At 52.6% G+C, this 24,477-nt stretch overlaps 1 protein-coding gene across 3 annotated transcripts in view; it reads left to right on the top strand.

Annotated features, from left to right (window-relative positions):
* KIF4A (kinesin family member 4A) overlaps nucleotides 1-22,260 on the top strand; it is a 265,297-nt gene extending 243,037 nt beyond the window's left edge. For 2 of the 3 annotated variants that reach the window (XM_029607254.1, XM_029607256.1), the window contains 6 exons: nucleotides 1,695-1,772; nucleotides 1,860-1,964; nucleotides 2,084-2,242; nucleotides 20,430-20,546; nucleotides 21,013-21,135; nucleotides 21,913-22,260. In XM_029607254.1, coding sequence (XP_029463114.1) covers nucleotides 1,695-1,772; nucleotides 1,860-1,964; nucleotides 2,084-2,242; nucleotides 20,430-20,546; nucleotides 21,013-21,135; nucleotides 21,913-22,110 — 780 coding nt within the window. In that variant the 3' untranslated portion in view covers nucleotides 22,111-22,260. The remainder of the gene's footprint in view (nucleotides 1-1,694; nucleotides 1,773-1,859; nucleotides 1,965-2,083; nucleotides 2,243-20,429; nucleotides 20,547-21,012; nucleotides 21,136-21,912) is intronic. The other variant, XM_029607255.1, reaches the window with a different exon arrangement.
* The last annotated feature ends 2,217 nt before the right edge of the window (nucleotides 22,261-24,477 follow it).

The following is a 24,477-nucleotide window of genomic DNA, read 5'->3' as shown; positions in this document are numbered from 1 at the left end:
GTGGGTCACGGGCAGCCTCCCACCCGGATCGGGAGTAGCTTTTATACATCCCATTGGTCCTGAGTCCATCTGCTACACGCTAGGAAATGGAGAAATTACTTACCCTGATAACTTCGTTTTCCTTAGTGTAGACAGATGGGACTCAGCAACCCACCCTTGGCTGCAGTCACGCAGGGCCCTCAAATGTTCAAGGGTAAGCCATGTTTTTCATTTACCTAGGGCATCCACCCTGCCGAGTGTCGACGCTTTCCGGCTGAGTACACTGGCGGTCTCCAGCTATAGTCAATCAACCAGCCCAAGTTAATAAAATTAATCAAGTTTAACGTTTAACCAAGTTATGAAGTTATCCAAGTTAACCAAATTATTAAGTTAATCAGTCAGTCACACATATATCCACAATGCTTTTCGAGGAGAATACTGAAGAGCTGCACTTCCTGCAGGGGTATATGTACTAGGGGCTGACGTCAGATTGAAATCTGATCCGTCTCCAACTGCTAACAGGAGTACACTATACCCATTGGTCCTGAGTCCATCTGTCTACACTAAGGAAAACGAAATTATCAGGTAAGTAATTTCTCCAATTTCCAGATTTTACAGAGTATTACAGCTCACCTTGTACTGAACTGCACTCCAGTTGCTTGAGTTTAACTTGCATTCAGGCCGATACAGTAAGGAGCGGTAGAAAGAGGGTGCGTTAGTGCCGGGTGCACCCGCGTTTGCCGCATGCACAGTTTGCATCACCTACCGCTCGATACTGTATTTAAATTGCATTCAAATGCAAGCCGCGTCCAACGCGTGTCCATGAAGCGCAATCCATTTTACTGTATAGGCGCTATACAGCGCCTATACAGTATCCTGGGTGCGCTGGTACCTGTCATTTCAAATGACATTTGAAATGACAGGTACTAGGAAGTGGATGCCTGGCGAAAGCGGCCCCCACCGGCATAGATGGATGCCCGGCGGCAAAAGCGGCCCCCGCCGGCGAAAGCGTATGAACGTACGCTTTCGCTGGCTTGGGGGCCCGTGCACTACGGGCATCCATCTTCGCCGGCGGGGGCCGCTTTCGCTGCCGGGCATCCATCTTCGCTGGCGGGGGCTGCTTTCGCCACCGGGAGGCAGGGGAGCCGCGGTGCGCGTCTCCGGAGGAGGGCAGAGAGGGCTGCAAGAATAAGTTATCTTTGGTTACACTTTACATGTCGAGTCGCTTTTCGCCTGCGCCTTGCTTCGGAAGGAGGGGATTTTAGGTTTTCTTTTGGTTAAAGTTGCTTCGGGAGGAGGGTAGAGAGGGTAAAGAGGACTGGGGCTGCCCCGGAGACCGGCACCCATGGAAGCGGCCAGGGCAAGTGAGCGGGGGCTGGGAGAAAGTTTGCCGCCTACCCTTACCCCTGCCTCTAACGCAGGGGTAAGGGTAGGTGGTAAGTTAGTAGGTTAAACACGCGGCAAAACTGCAGGTTTAAAAAGCGATAATCGGGGCGCGCATTACTGTATGGGAGGGAATAGCTAATCCGATCGTTTACATCTCATATACATGCCGCGGGCGGAAAGGGTTACCAGTTGATTTAAAGAGGCGGTAAGGATGGGTTAAAAGGGATAGTGAATCGCGGGTTGGTCTAACGTGGAAGCAGGGTAACCGCGGCCGCACTTTACTGTATTAGCCTGATTGTGATTTCATATATTGAATTTCTCTTGTACAGGATGAGGAAATTGAGAAGATGAAAGAACTGTGTGAGAAAAATCAGCATCTCATTGAAGAAAACGAACTGTTAAAGCAGGTACACTATTCTCCTGAAGCCTTTCACTACACCACTGCTTTTAATGCCTCCTTGGTAACATCCAGTTCCTTATTTCCTTTCTGACAGAAACTGGCACTGCTTCAGGTAGCAAATGGAAAGAAGCTGTGTAGTATCATGAATGAGACTGCCAGCCAATCCCCTGATTCACCCTTTGATTACATCCCTCCCAAGGTAAAGTATGTGGAAAGTAAGAGCAAGCCTCCTATAAGCTGTTAGGGAGGGGGGAGGGAAGAGCACTGAGGGGGGCTGTAGGATAGGAACAGCAGCTATGTGATCTTGTCTCTCATTAGCCAAGGAACTGCCGGCGCACAACAGCCAAGGCTCAAGGCCTGACCCCTCGTATGAAGCTAGAGGAGCTTATTTCAGAATCAGAGGAGTCTCAGAATGAGGAGGAAGATGTGGAATGGGTTCCTATTAGAACTAGCAAAGGTGCTAAGAAGATTGTTGGGGTAAGTCTATGCACTTCTGACTTCAGACCTGGAGGCTGGTGCAACCAAATAAATTGTGAACTTCCTCATCTAGTCACACCAACCATACCGATGGGTTATGCTCATTAACCAGCAGAAAGAGATAGATCAACAGGCTCGCCAGTGTAGCTTCTAATATGCATTTGTACAAACACCAGTCTGCTAGTATTCTGGTGTGGAGGTCAAGGGCTAGACCCTTTCTCTTGCCCCCTTCCTCAGCTGCTGGACTACTTGTGGCACCTGTCCGAATTCAGGCTCCAGATCATTTCTGTCAGCGTGCACCTCAGTGCTATCAGTGCATACCTTCGGGGTGTCGCTGGTATGCCCATATCGGTCCAACCCTTGGTGGGCCGCTTCATGCAGGGCCTTCTACTGCCTCCGGTCGCATCCTGGGCCCGCAACGTTGTAGTGGCGCAGCTCATGTGGCCTCCCTTTGAGCCGCTGCAGTCTTGTGACCTGAAGTTCCTCACCTGGAAGAATATATTCCTGGTGGTGATTACTTCAGCTCGTGGGATCAATGAGCTTCAGGCTTTGGTTACTTACATGTACACGAAGTTCTTCCACAAACATGTGGTCTTGCATATGCATCCTAAGTTTCTGCCCAAGGTCATGACTGACTTCCACCTCAATCAGTCCATTTTACCCATCTTCTTTCCGTGTCCTCATTCCCAACCAGGGGAACGGGCGCTTCACACCTTGGACTGTAAAAGGGCACTGGCCTTCTACCTGAATCGCACTACCTGCCACAGGCAGTCCACCCAGCTCTTTGTGTCTTGACCCCCCTACAGACTGGGAGTTGCAGTGGGTAAGCAGACCTTGTCGAACTGACTGGCAGATTGTATTGCCTTCTGCTACACGCAGGCAAGGTGAAGGCTCATTCCGTGTGGGTTATGGCTACGTCTGTGGACCATCAGCAGGCAGTCCCCGTCATTGAAATCTGCCGGGCCGCAACCTGGAGTTCCCTCATACGTTTGCGGCTCATTACTGCCTGGACAGGGATGGACGACAGGACAGTGCCTTTGGTCAATTTGTTCTGTGCAATCTGTTCCAGACTTGAATCCAACTTCTCTACTCGGGCTTCTTGTGGGAACCAGACCTGCCCCTGTTTCCCTTCAGCGCCACAGTTGTGTTGTGCCCATTGGCACCTTGTTCGGTTGCTGTTGGTCTCTCTAGTTGAGTGGGGCAGTGTGGAGCTTTTGTAAAATCACCCATATGTGAAGACTACCATCCTGCTTGTCCTAGGAGAAAGCACAGTTGCTTACCTGTAACAGGTGTTCTCCTAGTCAGCAGGATGTTAGTCCTCAGGAATCCCTCCCACCTCCCCACGATGTTGGGTTCACATTTGTGGGGGGGGGGGGGGGGGTTGTTTTGGTTTGGTTCCCCCCCCCCCCCCCACTTATCTTTGCTATGTTATGAGACTGAAGGGGGGACCTCGCGTGGATAGTAGCAGGCTGGGCTCAGTCTGCTGGCCAAAGCTTCTAGAAACTTTGACAAAAGTTTTCCGTGCCGGGCTCCATCGGATGTCACCCACATGTGAGGACTAACATCCTGCCTGTCCTAGGAGAACACCACACTGTTGGAGGAAGCAAAGGCTTTCCCTTCAGAAGCTGGTCGTTTTGGTTTTTTTTTTTAATCCACTCAGAATAAGTTGGATTCCCTGTACGTACCAGGATCAGTCCAGGACACCTGGGTTGTGACTCGGCACCAGTAGATGGAGACAGATTAAAACTTGTGGGCGGAGCCATATATAAGCCCCTGTGCCAGTCACAGCCCCTCAGTCTTACTCTGTCTCCAGTAGATGGTGCAAGTCCAGTCACAGCCCTGCCTGACCTGATTCTGGTGTTGGTGTTAGTCAGGTTTGAATTTTTTGGGCTAGGCTTTTTTGTTAGGCATAGCTGTTTATATACCAAATTGGGGTTTTTTTCTTTTAATCCCTTAGTCTCGGGTGCCCTGCCTCCCAGGGGAGTTGAGAGGTCCTGAGGGGACTACCCTCCCCCCCGGTTGAGGCCGCTGCCAGGGTTGAGGACCCGGCTGAGCTAGTGGCAGCGTCAGGGGTGACACCAGGGAGCCTGGTTCACTCACCCCTGCAGGAATAAGGGCTTTTCAGTACCAGGGACAGCGTTTTTTGTTTGTAAAAAAAAAAAAAAAGTTTTTACTTTTGTTTTTGCGGCTCTCTGTTACCTGGCGTCGCCGCTCCGTTTTTGTCGGTGGGGGGGCGTCGTTGGCAGGGGGGAGGTCGCCGAATTGCGCTATTTGTTTATTTTTAATTTTTTAATTTTTGAGGTAATTTTTTCGCCGCGGCCCCGTTTTCTCCCGCGTTTTCGCCGGCATGCCGCGTGCTGCACAGTGCAGGGCCTGCGGCTCGGCGCGCGCGCGTCTTTCAAGGGACAGCCTTTGTTCAGCTTGCGTCCCGGGTGATGAGGGACCCTCGGCAGCGCCGCGGGGGGCTTGTTCCCGGGTTGCGCGTTCGCCGTCGCGCGGTGGTAGCTCCGCTGACAGGCCTCAGGATCTTTTCCCGGTTAGTGCGGGAGTGGCGGCCATCTTGGCCACCGGCCGGGAAATTTCGCGGGAAACGGTGGGGGCCTCTTCCTTTCCTCCTGCGCTTTCCCCACAGCGTGTCGCGGCGGGGGAGGTTCCCTCGGAGGGGCTTCGGTCCCGGGAGGCTTCCGAGAGTGATTCTTCGGATTCTGGTGATTTTTCTGAGGATTTTGCGCTGTTGCTGCGCAAAGTTCTCAAATACAAGCGCAGCAAGCGCATCCAGGGGAATGGCTCGCGTGCGGCCGACCACGGGTCCCCTCCACGGAAAAAGAAGTCCAGGAAGGGCGCGGAGATCGCCCACGGTGCGTCCCGGGGGAAGCGGCCTCCCAGGGGGGTGCCGCAGGAATCGGATCCCGAGGATTCCCCTGAGGATGATACGGAGTCCGCCGAGGAGCCCCTGACGGGGGCCGGAAAGGCAGCAGTGGATGGTACTGCACAGCCCATTGCAGAGAAAGCTGCACAGGCTGCAGAAGGGGATGACCCCAAGGTGATACGGCTATTCCGCAGAGAGGAACTGGCACCTCTCATCCCGGCCATTCTCCATGAATTGGGAATTGAAGCTCCTCCGGTGGTGGTCCGCCAGGAGGCGAATATGGATCCTGTTCTTCTCGGCCTCACAGGACCGGCGGTTGCCTTCCCTTTTCATTTCTCGTCCACGGATATCCTTTTCAAGGAATGGGATACTCCGGAGTTAGGTTTGAAAGTCAGCAAGGCCATGGATAAACTCTATCCTTTACCGGAGGAGGCGCTGGAGCTCCTCCGACTTCCAAAAGTGGATTCGGCGGTGTCCGCTGTCACGAAGAGGTCTACCATCCCTGTCACGGGAGCGACGGCCCTCCGGGATATTCAAGACCGAAAGTTGGAGGTACAGCTCAAAAAGATTTTTGAGGTTTCCGCCTTGGGAGTTCGAGCTGCCATTTGCACGAACTTCGCTATGCGAGCTAGTCTGCGCTGGGCCCAGGTACTGCAGGCGAATGCAGATCTCTCTCCGGAGGAGGCTTCCCAAGCAGATAGGTTGGAAGCAGCTATCGCATATGGGGCCGATGCGCTCCATGATCTTCTACGCACTTCAGCTAGATCCATGGTGGCAGCGGTGTCGGCACGCCGCCTCCTTTGGCTGCGCAACTGGGCGGCGGATGGTTTGTCCAAGGCTCACCTCGGGGCATTGCCCTTCAAAGGGAAATTGCTGTTTGGTAAGGAATTAGATGACTTGATGGTTTCCCTGGGTGAGAACCGAGCGTTTAGGCTGCCAGAGGATAGGACCCGGTCGCGCTCTTCGTTTTCTGGCAGAGCCCGTTTCCGGGGTCCCCGGAAGTCCAGGCCGCAAAGATCCACCGGACCTTCGTACAGGCCGGCCTCTTCTCGAAACACTCACTGGCAGCACTCCTTTCGGGGCAAACGCTTTGGCAGGCAAGGAGGAGCCCCGTCGGGTACGGGTTCCAAACCTTCGCAATGAAGTTCGGCCGGCCCATTCCTCGTCGCGCCCTCAGCACGCTGTCCCAAACGTGGGGGCGCGTCTATCCTTATTTCTCGAGGTATGGGCCAGCATGACGTCGGATCAGTGGGTCCTCGACGTGGTAAGACACGGTTACGAGTTAGATTTTGCTCGCATCCCAGCGGACAAGTTCCTGGTCTCGCCTTGCAAGGATCCCAAGAAGAAGGCGGCAGTGCTAGACACCATCCGAAGACTAGAAAGCTTGGGGGCCATCTCTCCAGTTCCGGCCGATCAGTACGGCAAGGGCCGGTACTCCATTTACTTCATAGTTCCCAAGAAGGACGGCACTTTCCGACCCATACTGGATCTGAAAGGAGTCAACAGATGTCTTCGGGTCCCTCACTTCAAGATGGAAACCATTCGTTCGGTGATCGCGTCAGTGCGGCCAGGCGAATTCCTTGCGTCACTAGATCTCACAGAAGCATACCTTCATGTGGGCATCCAGCCAGCCTTCCAGCGGTTTCTGCGGTTTTGCATTCTGGGCAGACACTTCCAGTTCCGGGCTCTTCCGTTTGGCCTGGCGACAGCGCCTCGGACATTCACGAAAGTGATGGTGGTAGTGGCGGCGCACTTACGTCGGGAAGGCCTACTGGTTCACCCTTACCTCGACGACTGGCTGATTCGGGCGAAGTCAGAGAGCCTGTGTCGGCAAGCGGTATCCAGGGTGCTACAATTCTTGCAGTCCCTCGGCTGGGTGGTCAACTACAACAAGAGTCATCTGGAACCCACTCAGTCCTTGGAGTACCTTGGAGCCGTTTTCGACACAAAACGGGGCAGAGTGATTCTCTCTCAGGATCGGATATGCAAACTACAGTCTCAGGTACGACGACTTTTGTCTCAACACCGTCCGCGAGTCTGCGATTACCTGACAGTTCTCGGATCTATGGCCTCAACGCTGGCGTTAGTCCCTTGGGCGTTCGCTCACCTGCGGCCACTGCAGTCTTCATTGTTGTCTCGCTGGAAACCGATCTCAGAGGAATATTATCTTCCACTGCCTCTCGAGAATCAGGTGCGCTCCAGCCTGGGCTGGTGGCTGGATTCCAAACATCTCTCCTGTGGAGTATCTCTTCTTCTTCCCAACTGGACAGTGGTGACCACGGATGCCAGTCTTTCCGGTTGGGGTGCAGTTTGCCAAGAGAAATCGGTTCAGGGTCTATGGTCAGAAGATCAGACCCGGTGGTCTATCAACCGCCTAGAGTTCAGGGCGGTCCGTCTGGCATTGCAAGCTTTTCTACCCCTTGTACGAGGAAAGGCAATCCGAGTATTGTCGGACAACGCGACCACCGTGGCTTACATCAATCGCCAGGGAGGGACGAAAAGTCCTCAAGTAGCGGAGGAAGCATGTTCCTTGATGGCCTGGGCAGAGCGGCATCTCAGCGATCTCGCTGCGTCTCACATAGCAGGAGCCGACAATGTCCAGGCGGACTTCCTCAGCCGACACCACCTGGATCCCGGAGAGTGGGAGCTAGCGGAAGAAGCGTTTCTTCTCATTTGCAGGACTTGGGGAACGCCCCACATGGATCTCATGGCCACGTGGAACAACGCAAAGGCTCCGAGATTTTTCAGTCGACGCCGAGAAAGAGGAGCAGAAGGGGTCGACGCGTTAGCACTTCCCTGGCCGGCGGAGGTGCTACTGTATGTGTTCCCACCATGGCCCATGATCGGCAAGATACTGCGGCGCATAGAATTGCACCCGTCCAACGTGATCATGGTGGCGCCGGAGTGGCCGCGCCGTCCGTGGTTTGCGGACCTGGTCCAGTTGTCGGTGGCGGCACCCCTTCGTCTACAGGGGTTTCCGGGGCTCCTTCGTCAGGGTCCCGTCTGTTTGGAGGATGCGGATCACTACTGTCTCGCGGCATGGCTTTTGAGAGGTATCGGTTGAAGCAAAAAGGTTACTCGGACGCGGTAGTTGCTACGTTGCTGAGATCCAGAAAACAATCCACGTCTCTGGCTTATGTTCGAGTCTGGGTAGTCTTTGAGGAGTGGTGCGTGGAGCGGGGTCTTAGTCCCACTTCCGCTGCTATTCCCGATATTTTGGCTTTTCTCCAGGCTGGGCTGGCCAAAGGCTTAGCGTGCAGTTCCCTACGGGTCCAAGTCGCGGCGCTTGGTTGTTTGCGTGGTAAGATTCGGGGAGTCTCCCTGGCTCTCCACCCGGATATCTCCCGTTTCCTTCGGGGAGCGAAACACCTCCGTCCTCCTTTGCGGCTCCCTTTTCCTTCTTGGAACCTCAACTGGGTGCTCTCGTCCTTATGCTCAGCTCCTTTTGAGCCTCTGAAGCATTCTACGATCAAAGATCTCACGTTAAAGACTGTATTCCTGGTAGCCATTGCTTCGGCTCGCCGGATTTCTGAGTTGCAAGCTCTATCCTGCAGAGAGCCCTTTTTGCGCTTTTCCGATTCAGGGGTTTCCTTGCGGACCGTTCCCTCTTTCTTGCCTAAGGTCGTATCGGCTTTTCATTTGAATCAATCGATTGAACTTCCCGCTTTCGCGGTTGGTGATTCTTCCAACCCGAAGTTGAGGGATTTGAGAAAACTAGATGTGCGAAGGTCTCTTCTTCGCTATCTAGAGGTCACAAATTCTTTTCGTTTAACAGATCATCTGTTTGTGTTGACGTCGGGTCCGAAGAAAGGTTCTGCGGCATCCCGCACAACGATCGCCCGTTGGCTCAAGGACGCCATTGGTTCCGCGTACATTCTGCGCGGTAAAACACCGCCAGTGGGTCTTCGAGCTCATTCGACAAGATCTCATGAGGCGTCCTGGGCGGAATCTTCTCAGGTTTCGCCTCAAGAGATTTGCAGGGCGGCTACCTGGAAATCGTTGCATACCTTCATTAAACATTACCGATTGGATGTTCAAGCTACTGATGCTGGGGGATTTGGAGAGAGGGTACTCCGAGCGGGACTCTCTGCTTCCCACCCTCGATAACTTAGCTCTGGTACATCCCAGGTGTCCTGGACTGATCCTGGTACGTACAGGGAAAGGAAAATTAGTTTCTTACCTGATAATTTTCGTTCCTGTAGTACCAAGGATCAGTCCAGGATCCCGCCCGCAGTGTGGCGCTATAGTAATGGAGAGTCCGCTCATTGTTGTTTTTTAATACGCTGACCCCTTCTTTTGTTCGCTCTCCCGGTTGGAGAGTCTGTTTTCCTGTAGGGGTGTTGGAGTTATTTTACTTAGTAAGTTTCTATGGTTAGCTATGTTGGCTTTTGGATTTTTCTACTTTGACATTACGTATGACTGAGGGGCTGTGACTGGCACAGGGGCTTATATATGGCTCCGCCCACAAGTTTTAATCTGTCTCCATCTACTGGTGCGGAGTCACAACCCAGGTGTCCTGGACTGATCCTTGGTACTACAGGAACGAAAATTATCAGGTAAGAAACTAATTTTCCTTTAAATGCAACTCAAGTACCCAGCTCAACTGAGGTAGGGTGAGAACTCGTCAGCTCAGGAGCCTCTCCAATACAGTATGCTCAGCCAAGCGCACTGGTTAAACTGTGGTTGGATGTACGTTTTGGATACACGTCCACAACCCCTTATGCTATAGAGGGATTAGTGCATCCAACCCCCCCACAAAGCTAACAGAGCTCATCACATGCAAATGCATGTTGAGGCTATTAGCTATTCTCCCCCAATTAAAAAAGAAAAAGTGCACCTGATGTGCACATTTTTACCCTCAGAAATGAATGCCTGCCCAGAGCAGGCATTAATTTTTTAACAGCCTGAAAAGTATACAGAAAAGCAGAAAGTACTGCTTTTCTGTACTTCCTCCAACTTAATATCATGGCGATATTAAGTTGGAGGAACAAAAGGGAGGACAACTTTAAAAAAAAAAAAAAAAAAAAAAAAAAAAGTTCCCTGTACGTACCCGGATCAGTCCAGACACCTGGGTTGTGACTCCGCACCAGCAGGTGGAGACAGAGCAAAACTTGCCGGGCTTCCCTACATATAGTAAGGTGCCACCCACAGCCCCTCAGTCTTACTCTGTCTCCAGCAGGTGGTGCAGGGTCACTCACAGCCTCTGGGATCCCTGGGTTTCCAATTTTTGTCTGTAGTCAGGGATCAGGTTTTCCTTTGTCTTGGGTTAGCCAGTTTAAAAAAAAATAAATAAATAAAAATAAATAAATAAAAACCAAAGAAGAAGAAGAAAGGAACTTCAGGCTCCATTCTCCGACAGCCTCCCAGGGGGGTTGTAAAGTCCTGAGGGGACCATCCCCCCCTGGTTGAGGCCGCTGCTGTGGGTCGAGGGCCCAGCCGGTCACAGGCAGCAGCGTCAGGGGTGACACCGGGGAGCCCGGTTCATTCACCCCCGCTGGAGCAGCTCGTCAGGACCTGGGACAGCGTTTTGCTTTTATTTTCTGGGGCCGGCTCTCCGTTAGTCAGGCGCGTTCTCGGGGCGACAGGGGCTCCGATTCCGGGTGTTTTCTTTGTTTTTTGTCTGCTTTCTTCATGCTCGGAGCGCGTTGGGGATGCCGAGGGCCTCATCATGCCGCGCGTGCGGCTCTGTGCGTGCGCGATTGTCCCGCGATGGAGTGTGCTCTTCCTGCGTTCCCGGGGGCGAGGGGTCGTCCGGGATCGGTCGGGGAAGCCGATCCCGGCCGGCGCGATCGCCGCCGCGGGAAGGCCAGCGTCCGGACGGCGTTCTGACCCGTTCCCGCTCAGCGCGGGAACAGCGGCCATTTTGGAGACAGTGCAGGAGGCCACGCGGCGGGCTCTAGCTAATGGCGGCCGGCCTCCTGCACTGTCTCCTCAGCAGCGGTTGTCGGAGGGGGCCCCCCCCGGAGGGAGGGGCATCTCCAGACGAGGATAGCGCGGCCATGACGTCATCGGGGTCCGAGGCGTCCTTCTCGGCGGATTTTGCGCTTTTGCTGCGCAAAGTCCTGAAGTGCAAGAGGGCCCGAAAAAAGGAGAAGGCGGTGGGGGGCCCGGCACAGAGGCCGGGTGCCTGGAAGAGGAAGCCTGCGGAGGAGTCCAAACGGCCTGCTGGAACCCCGAAAGGGAAACGCCCGGTGCGGGGCTTCCCTCAGGACACGGATTCGGAGTCCACGGACTCAGAGGATGGGGACCAGGCGGCTGAGCCCCTAGGGGGGCAGGATGAGACGGACCCCGCGGGCCCGGTGGCTCCGGCGGCGGCCAAAGGACAACCGGCGGGGGATGGTGATGACCCGACGGTAGTCTGCTTGTTCCAGAAAGAGGAATTGGCTCCGCTTATCCCGGCGATCCTGAAGGAGCTGGGGGTGGAGGCGCCGCCGGTTGAGACCAGACAGGAAGCCAATATGGACCCGGTCCTGCTGGGACTCTCGGGGCCAGCCGTGGCTTTTCCTTTCCATTTTTCGGCCTCGGATATTCTTTTTAGGGAGTGGGATACCCCGGAATTGGGGCTGAAGGTGAGTAAAACCATGGACAAGTTGTACCCACTCCCGGAAGCCGCACTGGAGCTCCTCCGCCTCCCCAAGGTGGACGCGGCGGTGTCGGCGGTGACGAAGAGATCCACGATCCCGGTCACAGGGGCCACGGCACTGCGAGATATCCAGGATAGAAAGCTGGAGATGCAGCTTAAAAAGGTGTTTTGAAGTCTCCGCTCTGGGAGTTCGGGCAGCGATCTGTACTAACTTTGCGCTTCGAGCAGGGTTACGCTGGGCTCAGGTGCTTCAGGCTAATGCCTGCCTCTCGGATGAGGAATCGGCACAGACGGATCAGTTGGAGGCGGTGATTGCTTATGGGGCGGATGCCCTGTATGATCTTTTACGCACGTCGGCCAGGGCCATGTTTTCGGCGGTCTCGGCGCGCCGTCTCCTCTGGCTGCGAAATTGGGCGGCGGATGGCTCGTCTAAAGCTCACCTGGGTACCCTGTTTTTTAAGGGAAAGCTGCTATTTGGCAAGCAATTGGACGATCTGATGCAATCCATCGGCGAGAACAAAGCCTTCCGGCTTCCGGAAGACCGGCCTAGAGCTCGTTCGTCCTTTTCCAATCGGTCTCGTTTTCGGGGGCCTAGGAGATCGCGACCGCAGAGATCGGCTGGATCGTCCTATCGCCCTGCCTCTTCCGCCAGGTCTTCCTCTTGGGCTCCGTCCTTTCGGGGGAAGCGGTTTGGCAGGCAGGGTGGCCCCGCGGCAGGAGCGGGGTCCAAAGGCTCACAATGAAACGAGGTCGGCCCATTCCTCGGGACGGCAGCAGCTGGGCGTCCCGGTGGTGGGGGCCCGGCTCAGGTTGTTTGCCGGGGAATGGGCCAAGATAACGTCGGACCAATGGGTCCTCAGCGTGATAAGTCACGGTTACGGTTTAGACTTTGCATGGGTGCCAGCCGACAAGTTTCTCGTGTCCCCGTGCAAAGGGCTAGTCAAACGCGCGGCGGTACGAGAGACTATCGGGCGCCTGGAAGCCTTGGGGGCCGTAGTTCCCGTGCCGCGAGGACAGCAACGACAGGGTCGGTACTCCATTTACTTCATTGTACCCAAAAATGAGGGCACGTACCGGCCAATCTTGGACTTGAAAGGGGTAAACAGGTGCCTACGCATTCCCTGGTTCAAAATGGAGACGATCCGGTCGGTGGTGGCCGCGGTGCGCCCAGGAGAGTTCCTCGCATCCTTAGATCTAACCGAGGCGTATCTACATATCGGCATTCAGCCATCTTATCAGAGGTTCCTCAGATTTTGCGTGCTGGGCAGGCATTACCAGTTCCGAGCACTGCCCTTCGGCCTGGCTACCGCTCCTCACACGTTTACCAAAGTGATGGTGGTGATGGCGGCCCAGCTTCGGAGGGAGGGGTGTTTGGTGCATCCCTACCTGGACGACTGGCTCATTCGGGCGAAGTCCGCGGATCAATGTCAACGAGCCGTCGACCGAGTCCTTCAGCTCTTACGCTCCCTCGGCTGGGTAGTCAACCTAGCCAAGAGTCGCTTGGTGCCCTCTCAGTCCCTGGAGTATCTGGGGGCGCTGTTCGACACGAAACGGGGCCGTGTCTATCTCTCCGAGGAGAGAGTCTGCAAGTTACAGAGCCAGGTGAGACGGTTACTGGCCCTCCGAATGCCTCTGGTGCGCGATTACCTGATGGTCTTGGGCCCTATGGCATCCACGCTAGCGTTGGTCCCTTGGGCGTTTGCGCATCTGCGTCCTTTACAGTCGGCGTTACTTTCCCGCTGGAAGCCGGTGTCTGAGGAGTCTCAGCTCCCACTCCCGCTCACGGACACAGCGAGGGACAGTCTTCACTGGTGGCTCCACCCCGACCATCTCCGTCGTGGAGTTTCTCTGCTCATGCCCGAGTGGACAGTGGTTACGACGGATGCCAGCCTCTCCGGATGGGGAGCAGTCTGTCTGGGACGCTCAGTACAGGGCCTATGGTCCAGGGAGCAGTTGCGGTGGTCCATCAATCGCCTGGAGACCAGGGCGGTAACGCTGGCACTTCACGCCTTCCTTCCCCTGATTCGCGGACAGGCGGTCAGGGTGTTGTCGGACAACGCAACGACGGTGGCGTGCTTCAACCGCCAGGGAGGAACCAGGAGCCAACCGGTGGCGGTGGAGGCTCAACACTTAATGTGCTGGGCAGAACAGCACCTCAGCAGCATAGCGGCGTCACACATTGCCGGAGTGGACAATGTCCAGGCGGACTTCCTCAGTCGCCATCATCTGGATCCAGGAGAATGGGAGTTGTCGAAGGAAGCGTTTCGCCTCATCTGCAGGAGATGGGGCCAGCCCCACATGGATCTGATGGCCACCGCTCAGAACGCGAAGGCTCCGCGGTTTTACAGCCGACGGCGAGAGAGAGGAGCCGAAGGAGTCGACGCACTGGTGTTGCCGTGGCCGACAAACGTGTTGTTGTACGTGTTCCCTCCGTGGCCTCTGATCGGCAAGGTTCTTCGACGGATCGAGTTGCACCCGTCGGACGTGATTCTGGTGGCGCCGGAATGGCCTCGGCGGCCTTGGTTTGCGGATCTTCTGTTCCTAACGGCCGATCCTCCGCTGCGTCTTCGGGGATCACTTCTGTCTCGCGGCATGGCGTTTGAGAGGCGCCGCTTGTGGAGAAAGGGCTACTCGGATGCGGTGGTGGCCACCTTGTTGAGATCCAGGAAGCAGTCCACGTCCTTGACCTATGTGCGAGTGTGGTCAGTCTTTGAGGCTTGGTGCAGGGATCGCAAGGTTGACACTATGCTGGCACCGGTGTCCGTGGTGCTTGCCTTTCTGCAGGCGGGGCTCTCCAGCGGTTTGTCTTGCAGTACCCTTCGGGTCCAGGTGGCAGCTCTCGGGTGTCTCCGGGGCAGGGTACAGGGGGTTTCTCTGGCCCTGTACCCGGATATAGCCCGTTTTCTTCGGGGTGCCAAGCATTTGCGTCCGCCGTTGCGGCACCCCTGTCCGTCCTGGAACCTCAATTGGGTCCTGTCCGCGTTGTGTTCACCTCCGTTTGAACCCATAAAGCGCATCACGTTGAAGGATCTTACCCTTAAGACGGTCTTCCTTGTCGCGATAGCTTCGGCGAGGCGAGTTTCGGAGTTATAGGCGTTGTCCTGTAGGGAGCCGTTCTTGCGGATTTCCGATTCTGGAGTGTCCATAAGGACGGTTCCCTCGTTGCCGAAGGTGGTGTCGGTTTTTCATTTGAATCAATCGGTGGAGCTTCCGGCCTTTCCGGAGGCTCGTGCTTCGCCGGAGTTACGGAAGCTGGACGTTCGTCGGCTTCTTCTCCGTTAGCTGGCGGTTACGAATCCTTTCCGGGTCTCGGATCACCTGTTTGTTTTACATGCGGGTCACAAGCGGGGTGGTGCGGCTTCTAGAGCTACTATTGCCCGATGGATCAAGGAGGCTATTGCTTCGGCGTACCTTCTGCGGGGCAAACCAGTTCCGGTGGGGCTTCGGGCTCATTCCACGCGGTCTCACGCAGCTTCGTGGGCGGAGTCCTCTCAAGTCTCACCTCAAGAAATTTGCGGAGCAGCGACTTGGAAGTCGCTGCACACGTTCACCAGATGTCCAGGCTCCTGCCTCAGGGGGTTTTGGCGAGAGAGTTCTCCGAGCGGGACTCTCTGGCTCCCACCCGTGATTGTGTGGCTCTGGTACATCCCAGGTGTCTGGACTGATCCGGGTACGTACAGGGAAAGGAAAATTAGTTCTTACCTGATAATTTTCGTTCCTGTAGTACCACGGATCAGTCCAGGATCCCGCCCGCTTATGAAGTGTTTCGGTTGAGTTCTGTCGAACGGAGAGTTCGCTCGGGGGAATTCAGTTGTTTTGTTTCGTTTGGTTACCCTCTGGTTCTGGCTGTTCTGTTCCAGTGGGGGGTTTGATTGCATCGGCCCTTGTTAGGGCGGTACAGTTAGTTAGTATACTTAGCAGTTTTTGCTTTGACATTACGTAAGACTGAGGGGCTGTGGGTGGCACCTTACTATATGTAGGGAAGCCCGGCAAGTTTTGCTCTGTCTCCACCTGCTGGTGCGGAGTCACAACCCAGGTGTCTGGACTGATCCGTGGTACTACAGGAACGAAAATTATCAGGTAAGAACTAATTTTCCTTTTTAAGTGCCTGCAGTCAGGTTAGGAAGAGGGATGCTCAATTAACGAGCGACTTTGACTTTTTTCATAACCTGTGGCTGTTCACACGTTAATGGATGCTCGTAAAATTGAGCATCTGTTTTTCTAACCAGCTGACATCCAACCTCTCCTGGGTGCCTGCTGCTGAGGTGCTAGGGACTCACAATTTCCCCTAGTGCCTCATTTTTACCAGGGCAGGCGACTTAAATATTAAATCGGGCGCCTAGAGAGGTTGATTGGCTTACATTGGAAGAGTCACTTAGTTCTGACCCAGTTATTGAAGAATTTGGGAGTGCGATTCAATACCCAGAAAGGCAGGGTGTTACTGACTGCGAATAGACTGACAAGTTACAGGCGCAGGTGACGCGCTTGCTAGGTCTCTCGATACCAAGAGTCTTATTTGCAGGTCCTAGGCTCCATGGTTTCCATGTTGGATTTGGTTCCGTGGACCTTTGTTCACATGTGACCTTTGCAGAAGGTGCTCTTGTCCAGGTGGAATTCATTGTCTGAGTATCTGCCTTTGTCTTCTAGGGAAAGCAAGGTCCAGTCTCATGGTGGCGCTCGCACTACATCTTGGAAAAGGGCGTGGATCTTGGAGGCCCTGGGCTGGGTGGTAGTGACCACAGTCACCAGCCTCAAGGGATGGGGGTGGTGTGCCTGGGTGGTCAGCCAAAGGTTTCTGGTCAACAGCAGAGATGTCCTGGTCTATCAAGCGTTTGGAGTGAAGGGCAGTCCACTCGACCCTGGAGGCTTTCCTATCCTGGGTCAAAGGTTGGGTGGTTCGCATTTTCTTGGACAATGCAACAACTGTAGCGTACATCAATCATCAAGGAGGAATGAAGACTGCAGCTGTGGCACTGAATGCTCAGCAGTTGTTTGGATGAGACTTCACCTCAAGGAATAGCAGCATCTCACATACGTGCAAGTGTATTTCCTCAGCAGGCAAGAACTAGATCCAGGGGAATGGGAGTTGTCCCAGGAAGCCTAGGATCACATTTGTACCAGGTGGAGCGTTTCACAGTTGGATTTCATGGCAACGTGTGCCAATGCAAAGGCGGCAAGGTTTTTCCCTCGCAGAAGGGAATTCTGCTCAGAGGGTCTGGATGCTCTATTGTGTCCATGGCCAACAGGAGGAGTCCTGTACGTGTTCCTTCCTTTGGCCACTTGTCAGTCGAATCTTGCGGCGCATAGTCACATCCAGGAAAGGTGGTGCTGGAGTTGCCGCAGCATCTGTGGTTTCTGGATCTGGTGCATCTTGCGATAGAAGGATCCCTCAGGTTAGCTCATCTACCAGAGTAACTTTGGCAAGGTCCCATATTTTCATATCGGGAGGATCACTGTTGTCTCGTGGCTTGCATTTGAGAGGCAGCAGTTGTGCCTGAAAGGATATCCAGAACCAGTTATTTCCACATTGCTCCAGGCTAGAAGACCCTCTACTTCTCTGGCTTACATCAGGGTCTGGAAAGTGAGTCTTGGTGTTTGCAACAGCAACTGGATTCCCTGACTGGATGTTCCCCACATATTAGCCTTTTTGCAGCAGGGGTTATCTAAGTCTCTGACCTATAGCTCGCTCCATGTTCAAGTTGCCACCTTGGGCTCCCTTAGGGGCAAGTTGTGGGGGAGGTCACTGGCCTCTCATCCTGATGTAGTTCAGTTCTTGAAAGGAGTCAAGCATTTGTGTCTTCCAATTCGGAAGTTATGTCCAGATTGGAATCTCAGCTTAGGTCTGCGAGGGATCTGTGGGGCTCCTTTTGAGCCTTTAAGGGGAGCATCTTTGAAGGACCTGACATTGAAGATGGTGTTTTCTGATGGCCGTATGTTCAACCAGGTGGATTTCGGAGCTTCAGGCGCTATCTTGCAGGGATCCTTTTTTGTATATTTCTAACAGGGTAATGTTGGAAACAGTCCCCTCCTTTTTATTGAAAGTGGTTTCCTCCTTTAATATGAATCAGACAATAGAGCTTCCAGCTTTTCCAGATTGGTCGAGGGAATCCCAGAAGGCTAGAGAGCTTCATCTTCTGGATGTGTGGTGGACTTTGTTGCGGTACCTGAAAGCCACTAACAGTTTTCAGCGATCAGATCACCTTTTTGTGGTGTTCAGTTGCGTAAAGAAAGGAGATAAAGCTTCTAAAGCCATGATTTCTCGATGGCTGAAGGAGACCATTTGCTCTGCTTACATTTGTAAGGGTCGTGAAATTCCAGTAGGCCTAAGAGTGCATTCTACTAGGGCACAGATGACCACCTGGGCAGAGTGTCAGTTGGTGTGGTCCTTGCTTCATACTTTCACCAAGCATTGCCGATTGGATGTTCATGTGCAGGAAGATGTCTTTTAGTGAGTTTGTTTTACAAGTGGGTCTTTCAGGTTCCCACCTAGTCTAGGGGTGCTTGGGTACATCTCACTTGTCTGGACTGATCTGGGTATGAACAGGAAAAGAAAATTGGTTCTTACCTGCTGATTATCATTCCTGTTATACCACAGATCAGTCCAGAGACCCACTCCTTCGCTGCCAAAAGACTGAATTTTCCTAATAGTTGATGAACCGCATTTCAGAAATTTTTGCAAATTGTAAATGTGTTTTGGAGGTAAGCGATTATCAGACTAAGTTCTCTGGAAGTATGATAGGCTCCAGTTCAGGGGGTTCTGACTCGAAGTTACCTGTTCGCCCTGGAAAGGGCTTCAGTGACTATTCTTTGGCTTGGGTACAGGTCAATACTGAGGGACTGCAGGTGACACACTCTGTTATGTAGCAGTGCCTCAAAGTTTTTGTTCTCTGCCTCCATCTGCTGGTAGGGATCCAAATTCCACTTGGCTGTACTGATCTGCAGTACTACAGGAATGAAAATTAACAGGTAAAAACCAATTTTCCTTTCTTACAGAGAACCCTTCCTGTTGATTACAAGGGACGTGATACAGACTTGTACTCTTCCATCCGTTTTGCCGAAAGTTGTTTTGGTATTTCATCTGAATCGGTCTATTTTCTTACTTGTCTACACAGAGGGGGCGGAGGGGTGCTGGTACTGAGGATGATAGTGTTCTTCAGGCCTTATATGTCAGAAATCTTCTTTTGAGATATCTTAAGTTCACTAGGACCTTTAGGAAGTCAGATCATCTTTTTGTTCTCTAAGTATGCCCGTAAAAGTGAAGAGCTATGGAAGCTGCAGTGGTATGTTGGATTTAAAGATGTGATTAGAGCAGTCTATGTGGCTTCTGGAGCTTCATTGCTTATCTTTTAGTATAAGCTCATTCCTCTATGACTCTGGCTACCTCTTGGGCAGAGTTGTTTGGAGATCTGTAAGGCAGTGACTTGGTTTTTGTTACACATTTTTTCAAGTATTATCACTTGAATCTCACATGTAGGGAGTAGACCACTTTTGCATTGGTGGTGTTACATGGTGTAGGGTCGGCATCCCACCCTATTAGAGAGTAGCTTGGGTACATCCCATAAGTATGGACTGCTCTGACTAGATGAAGAGAAAGGTGAAGTTACTACTTACCTGATAATTTCCTTTTCTTGAATGCAGTCAGACATATATTCATGACTCTCTACGCTGCTCTGTTTGCAGTTTTGCTCACAGAGTGTAAACAGATGAAAGAGCAGAGTTCCAGATATATTTACTATGAGAGATCTTTATATTAACTTTTGTTCTTCTGAAAGTCAGTTAAAAAAATAGTTCTCTTTAAATTGATATTTTCCACAGTTTAGCTTGTTACAGAAATATTGGCAGGCTGGTGTCAGCACAGATGCATACAGGGCCGCCATCAGGAATTTTGAGGCCCCATACAGCAAGCAGACAGCGACGGCCCGCGCGCTTTGCCGGCGCATACTGTCTGACGCGGCGGTGACGTCACAGCCGCGTCAGACAGTGAACGCTGGCAGGACAGAGCGCGCGGACGAGTCTCTGTCTGCGGTGCTCTGTAAATCAATGCTATGTGTGTCTAAAAGACACGCATAGCATTGATTCTCTCCCTTCTCTGGGGCCCGCACCCAGGGCCGGCTCCAGGTTTCAGTAGGCCCCTGGGCGACAGACTGTCGGAGAGAGCCTCAGTGGGCCTCTTTGCCATGAACTAATACATCCCCCGAGCGCACCTGGCGGCTGCGGCGGGCCCCCATATGTGGCAGTAGATCCTGGGGCCCCATACTGCAGGCCCAAGAATACTGCCCTGATGGCGGCCCTGGATGCATATAAGGAGTTGACATCAGTGAGCCTGTTGATCTGGCTCCATCTGTTTGAGTATAACCCATTGGTATGGATTGGTCTGACTGTATTCAAGGAAAGGAAATAGGTAAGAAGTTATTTCAACTTCTCCTAATGGGCCTGGGATTAGCATTTTGTACTGTCAAACATAATTTCATCTTTACTGCCCAACATGCACACTCAGGGACAGGGCAAAAGAGTAAGCTGGGAATTAAACACTTGCTGACTGGAATCTAGCTCCAGAAAGCAAATCTTCCGGGATCAGGAAAGGATCAGCAACTTAGTGAAAAGAGTCTGAGAGTGTCCAAGAAGAGATGAATTGAAAATGAATAGTGAATGGTGGCTATGTCTGTCTATGAAGGATTCCAGATGCTGAAGGTGTTCAAGCAGGCTCTTTGTAACTTTCTGCTTTATCTCCACAGTGTTCCTGCAAAGGCCGATGTGCAAATAAATTGTGTGGTTGTCGGAAACAGAAGATGGGCTGCAGTGAGGACTGTAATTGCGACCCTGCTAAGTGCAGAAACCGTGAAAATGTGATGGTATGCCAAGTGTTATTGTGGTATTCTGGAATCCTAGACAGTTGAGAAATCTAACACTTGATCTCTTCCAATGGTGCTAAAATCTCAGGCTACAACACAGACTGTGCTGTTAAAGCAGTCTTGCCATTGACTAGTGCTTCATGAAGTACTAACTGCATTGGAGGATTGACCAGGTCATATGGTACTGCCTGGCAAATCACAATAGTTTGTTACAGCTAACAAATTTCAGAAAAATCAAACAGCAAAAAGAACCAAAACATCTTCCAGATTTGGGGGGGTGTGGGTTTTTTTGGAGGTTTTTGTGGTGGGGAAGATTGGAGGAAGACTAACACTGTTGTGGTATTAGGGATTTATTTTCTGTTGTGTGTATCAGAAGTACTGTGGTTCTTTGCTTTTGCCTTTTGGTTGACTGAGGAGTAACATTATCTTAGCAGGTAAGGAATAATTTTCTTCTCTTCTTTATTAGGATACCATAAGTAGTGAGGACCATTCCCAGGAATTGGAAAACTCTCTAAAGCTGCAAGACCCTACTGAGGTGGCAACAGGGGACTCCTTCTTCACACCACCCTGTGTCTCTCTCCCTACCAAGGTATAGACCACTCAGCTACTCAACTGAGTCTCCAAATTCTTGATCGCTGTATTGTGCAGGCCAACGCTTTCAATATATAAATGTGGGTTGAGAAGTGGCAGTGTCCTTGGAAGTTAGTAGTGTCCTTGGGGGTGGAGAGGATTAACAACATTTTTGCTCTGCACATGGGTGAATAGAAGGAGAACCAGCAGCTCTGTTCCCTGTAAGATATGTGCACAGCCTCTTGGGGTTTCTCAAATGACCATGCACACAGCACTCCTGCTGCGGTCTGAGCTGGCTCTGTGAACATGCTCAGAACTCATGGGTCATTACAGGTGTATGCTGATCTCATGAAGCAGGGTTGGCACAGACAAAGTAGCAGCATCAGCACAGGCTCCCACTGAGAAGGTATAGTTGGAGGCAAGTGGTAGATGTTGGGGAAGTTGGAAGGAGGGAGGTGGGTAAGAAGAATGGGAGAGGATGCTGGAGGAAGGTGAAAATGGGCAATGGGAAAGCCATCAGTGATCACTTGTAAAAATTGTGCCCAATAGGATACACCCACACATGTCCCAGAAAAAAAGTAGAGGAAACACTGGTCCAGCAGCATGTGGTATTGGGAAGGGGAGAGCCAGTTATCCATGGTAGGCAGAAGGCTAGCAGAACATGCCAGGGAGGCTGTGGGAATGTTTTTGGCATTTCATGTGAGGATATAGCAGCATGTGCTGCTTGGGGTGGGGGGGGGAGAGCAGTTTGCTTCCAAACAGGCGTGGTAAAGTCTTCTCTTTAATTCTGTGGCAGGTGCTGAGGGAGATCAGTGACATCGGCCAGATGGGATCTACATTAAAGCTGCAAAAGAAGCCAAATCCCAACAGACTGTTTACAGGAGTCTCTGAATCAGAAGCTCAGGAAAACCAGATCTCTATCCTGAAGAAGAAGCGCATTCTGGGCAACAACACCAGCTTTTTCTTTGGCTTGCATGCTGAAGAGGGAGACTGAGCTCTGACCAGGCTCATGTAAATATTTGAGGACATGGAGCAGAATGGCAAGGCCAGACTGGGGCACAGGGGCAGCATGGCCTGCTGATGGTTTTAATATTAGAAACTGAACATCTTGTAGATTTTAAAAATAAAGAGATTTATTCAGTGAGACCTTGTCCTGCCCCTGTATCTGCCGTGGTAATGCTATGGAGGTCTGAAAGGATTTTGCAGCAGTTGCCTATTGCATTCTCTTGGGTTGGTTTCTGCTTTCATTAGATGTGGTTTAACACATTTGAGTGTAAATGTGCCTCCAGATCAAAGCAAGCACTTGGAGGTCTTCATTGTTACATTTATTACTTATAGACTGCATCCCATAGCAGTGTCCCACAATATAATCAAATGTGCATTAAACACAAAACCAAAAACTATAAAATATTTGGATTCACTTACTAGCTAGCACTAAACCCCAACCAGATGCCTCAGCCTCACTTCATCTGGCCCTATTTTCTTCCCAGAAATAAAGTTTTTGCTTTTCTAAAAGCCAGGTATTTCCTAGCGTGTAGCAAATGGACTCAGGACCAATGGGTATAGTGTACTCCTGCTAGCAGTTGGAGACGGAACAGATTTCAATCTGACGTCAGCCCTAGTACATATACCCCTGCAGGAAGTGCAGCTCTTCAGTATTTTCCGTCTCCATAGCAGTTAGGGACTCTCTGCACGCTAGCACAGCGTTAGAGTAAATTTTACCAAAGAAATCCAAATTAAGAAGAAATCTTACATCTACAGACGAGCCCCGCTCTCCTGCGGTGACATCCGTTGGGTCCCTCCCCAAATCGAGATTCCAGAGGTGATTTCCGCAATCCCTTGGAGGTAAGCCTCGGTCCGGCGGCCGACCCTCAGCGGGGACCTAGCCCCCGATATCGGGTGAGGCTGAGAGAAAGCGGGTGCAACCTCAAACGCGGCGGTGAAGGTATTTTCCCTCTCCCTCCCACAGTCTGAGACCGCTGGGAACAAAACCAGGAAGTGCTGGGACAAAGTAAGGTAGATCTATTTAAAAGTCTTCGGTCTCCGAAGCTCGAGGAGATGCACAGGTCACCAGCTGGGACCAGTGCCACCAGGTTGATGTGCCCTAGCAGGGCTAGACCCCGGTCAGATCCGAGGGTCCTCCCATGTGGAGACCCTCCGAGGTGGTCGCCATGTTGTCCGCGTGGTCGCCTTCACCATTTTGGCCCTGTTCGCCGTCTCGATCCGTGCGCACAGAGGCGAGCCGTGTGCACAAATACCTTGTGCACGCGACATGCGCACAAGTACCAGGCGCACAAGCAAAGCACATAGCCATGCACTCACTATGCCGGGCGCATAATTTCGACCCATGCGCACAACAGCGCGCACATCTCTCTGCACGCGCGCACCAACCTACGCGTGCAACTTCAACGCACACCGGAGCGCACGACTGTATTGTACGTGCACAAGCCATGGCACCACCTGAAAATAAGCTCAAAGCTCGGCCTTTGCCCAGCATGCCACATTAGCTGCACAGCATGAGGAGGCCACTGCCCTGTGTGTACAGTGCGAAGAGGCCCTAGGGGACTCAACCCATGGCTCTCCCCAGCCGGAACCGGACCCCAGCCTCTCGAGCGGTACACCGGACCTAGCATCACACAGTGGGACCCCCCCTCAAACGGGGCTACCCAGGGACACGGCGCCCCCTAGTCTAGACCCGGCTTCTATCTCCTGGGTGGAATTCTTCAAAGGTCTGCATACCTTCGTCCACATGCAACCGGAGCTTCCTACAGTGTGGTCACAGGCCCCACCAAAGGACCTCAATATGCCAGGACCCTCTATGCCCAGGGAAGTGGCCCCACCTTCGGGGACAAACACATCTCAGATGAGGAGTCAGAACCCCATCGAACCATGAGATGCTTCTTCACCAAGGACGAGCTTCCAGACCTGGTCACACACAGCTTAAAAGAGCTTGCCATCCCGGGCAAAAGTGCCTCGGGAACCTAAGACGAATCCACTTTTGGTTTTAGTGTGCCGGTTTTCCCGCCCTCCCCCGATTTACACGATATTTAAAAAAAACAAAACCGCGACAATCCGATTCCCTCCCCCCCCCCCCCCCCAGCCGAAATCGATCGTTAAGACGATCGATCACACGATTCACATTTCTAGTACATATACCCCCACAGGAAGTGAAGCAACTCAGTAATTTCAGTCTCCAAAGCAGTTTGGAGCTCCTGCATGCTCGCTGAGCGTGTTTTCCAAATCTACTTTCTACTTTCGACTTTCTAAATTCTTCAGAAGATACCAACGAGCCCCGCACTCCTGCAGTGATACCCTCGGGTCCCTCCCCCAGTTGAGTTTCCCGAGGTGATTTCCGCGATCC

Source organism: Rhinatrema bivittatum, chromosome 6 (assembly GCF_901001135.1).
Source record: "Rhinatrema bivittatum chromosome 6, aRhiBiv1.1, whole genome shotgun sequence".
NCBI classification, from domain to species: domain Eukaryota; kingdom Metazoa; phylum Chordata; class Amphibia; order Gymnophiona; family Rhinatrematidae; genus Rhinatrema; species Rhinatrema bivittatum.
The sequence above is the reverse complement of the archived record's forward strand: the minus strand, read 5'-3'. Positions and strand labels throughout refer to the sequence as shown.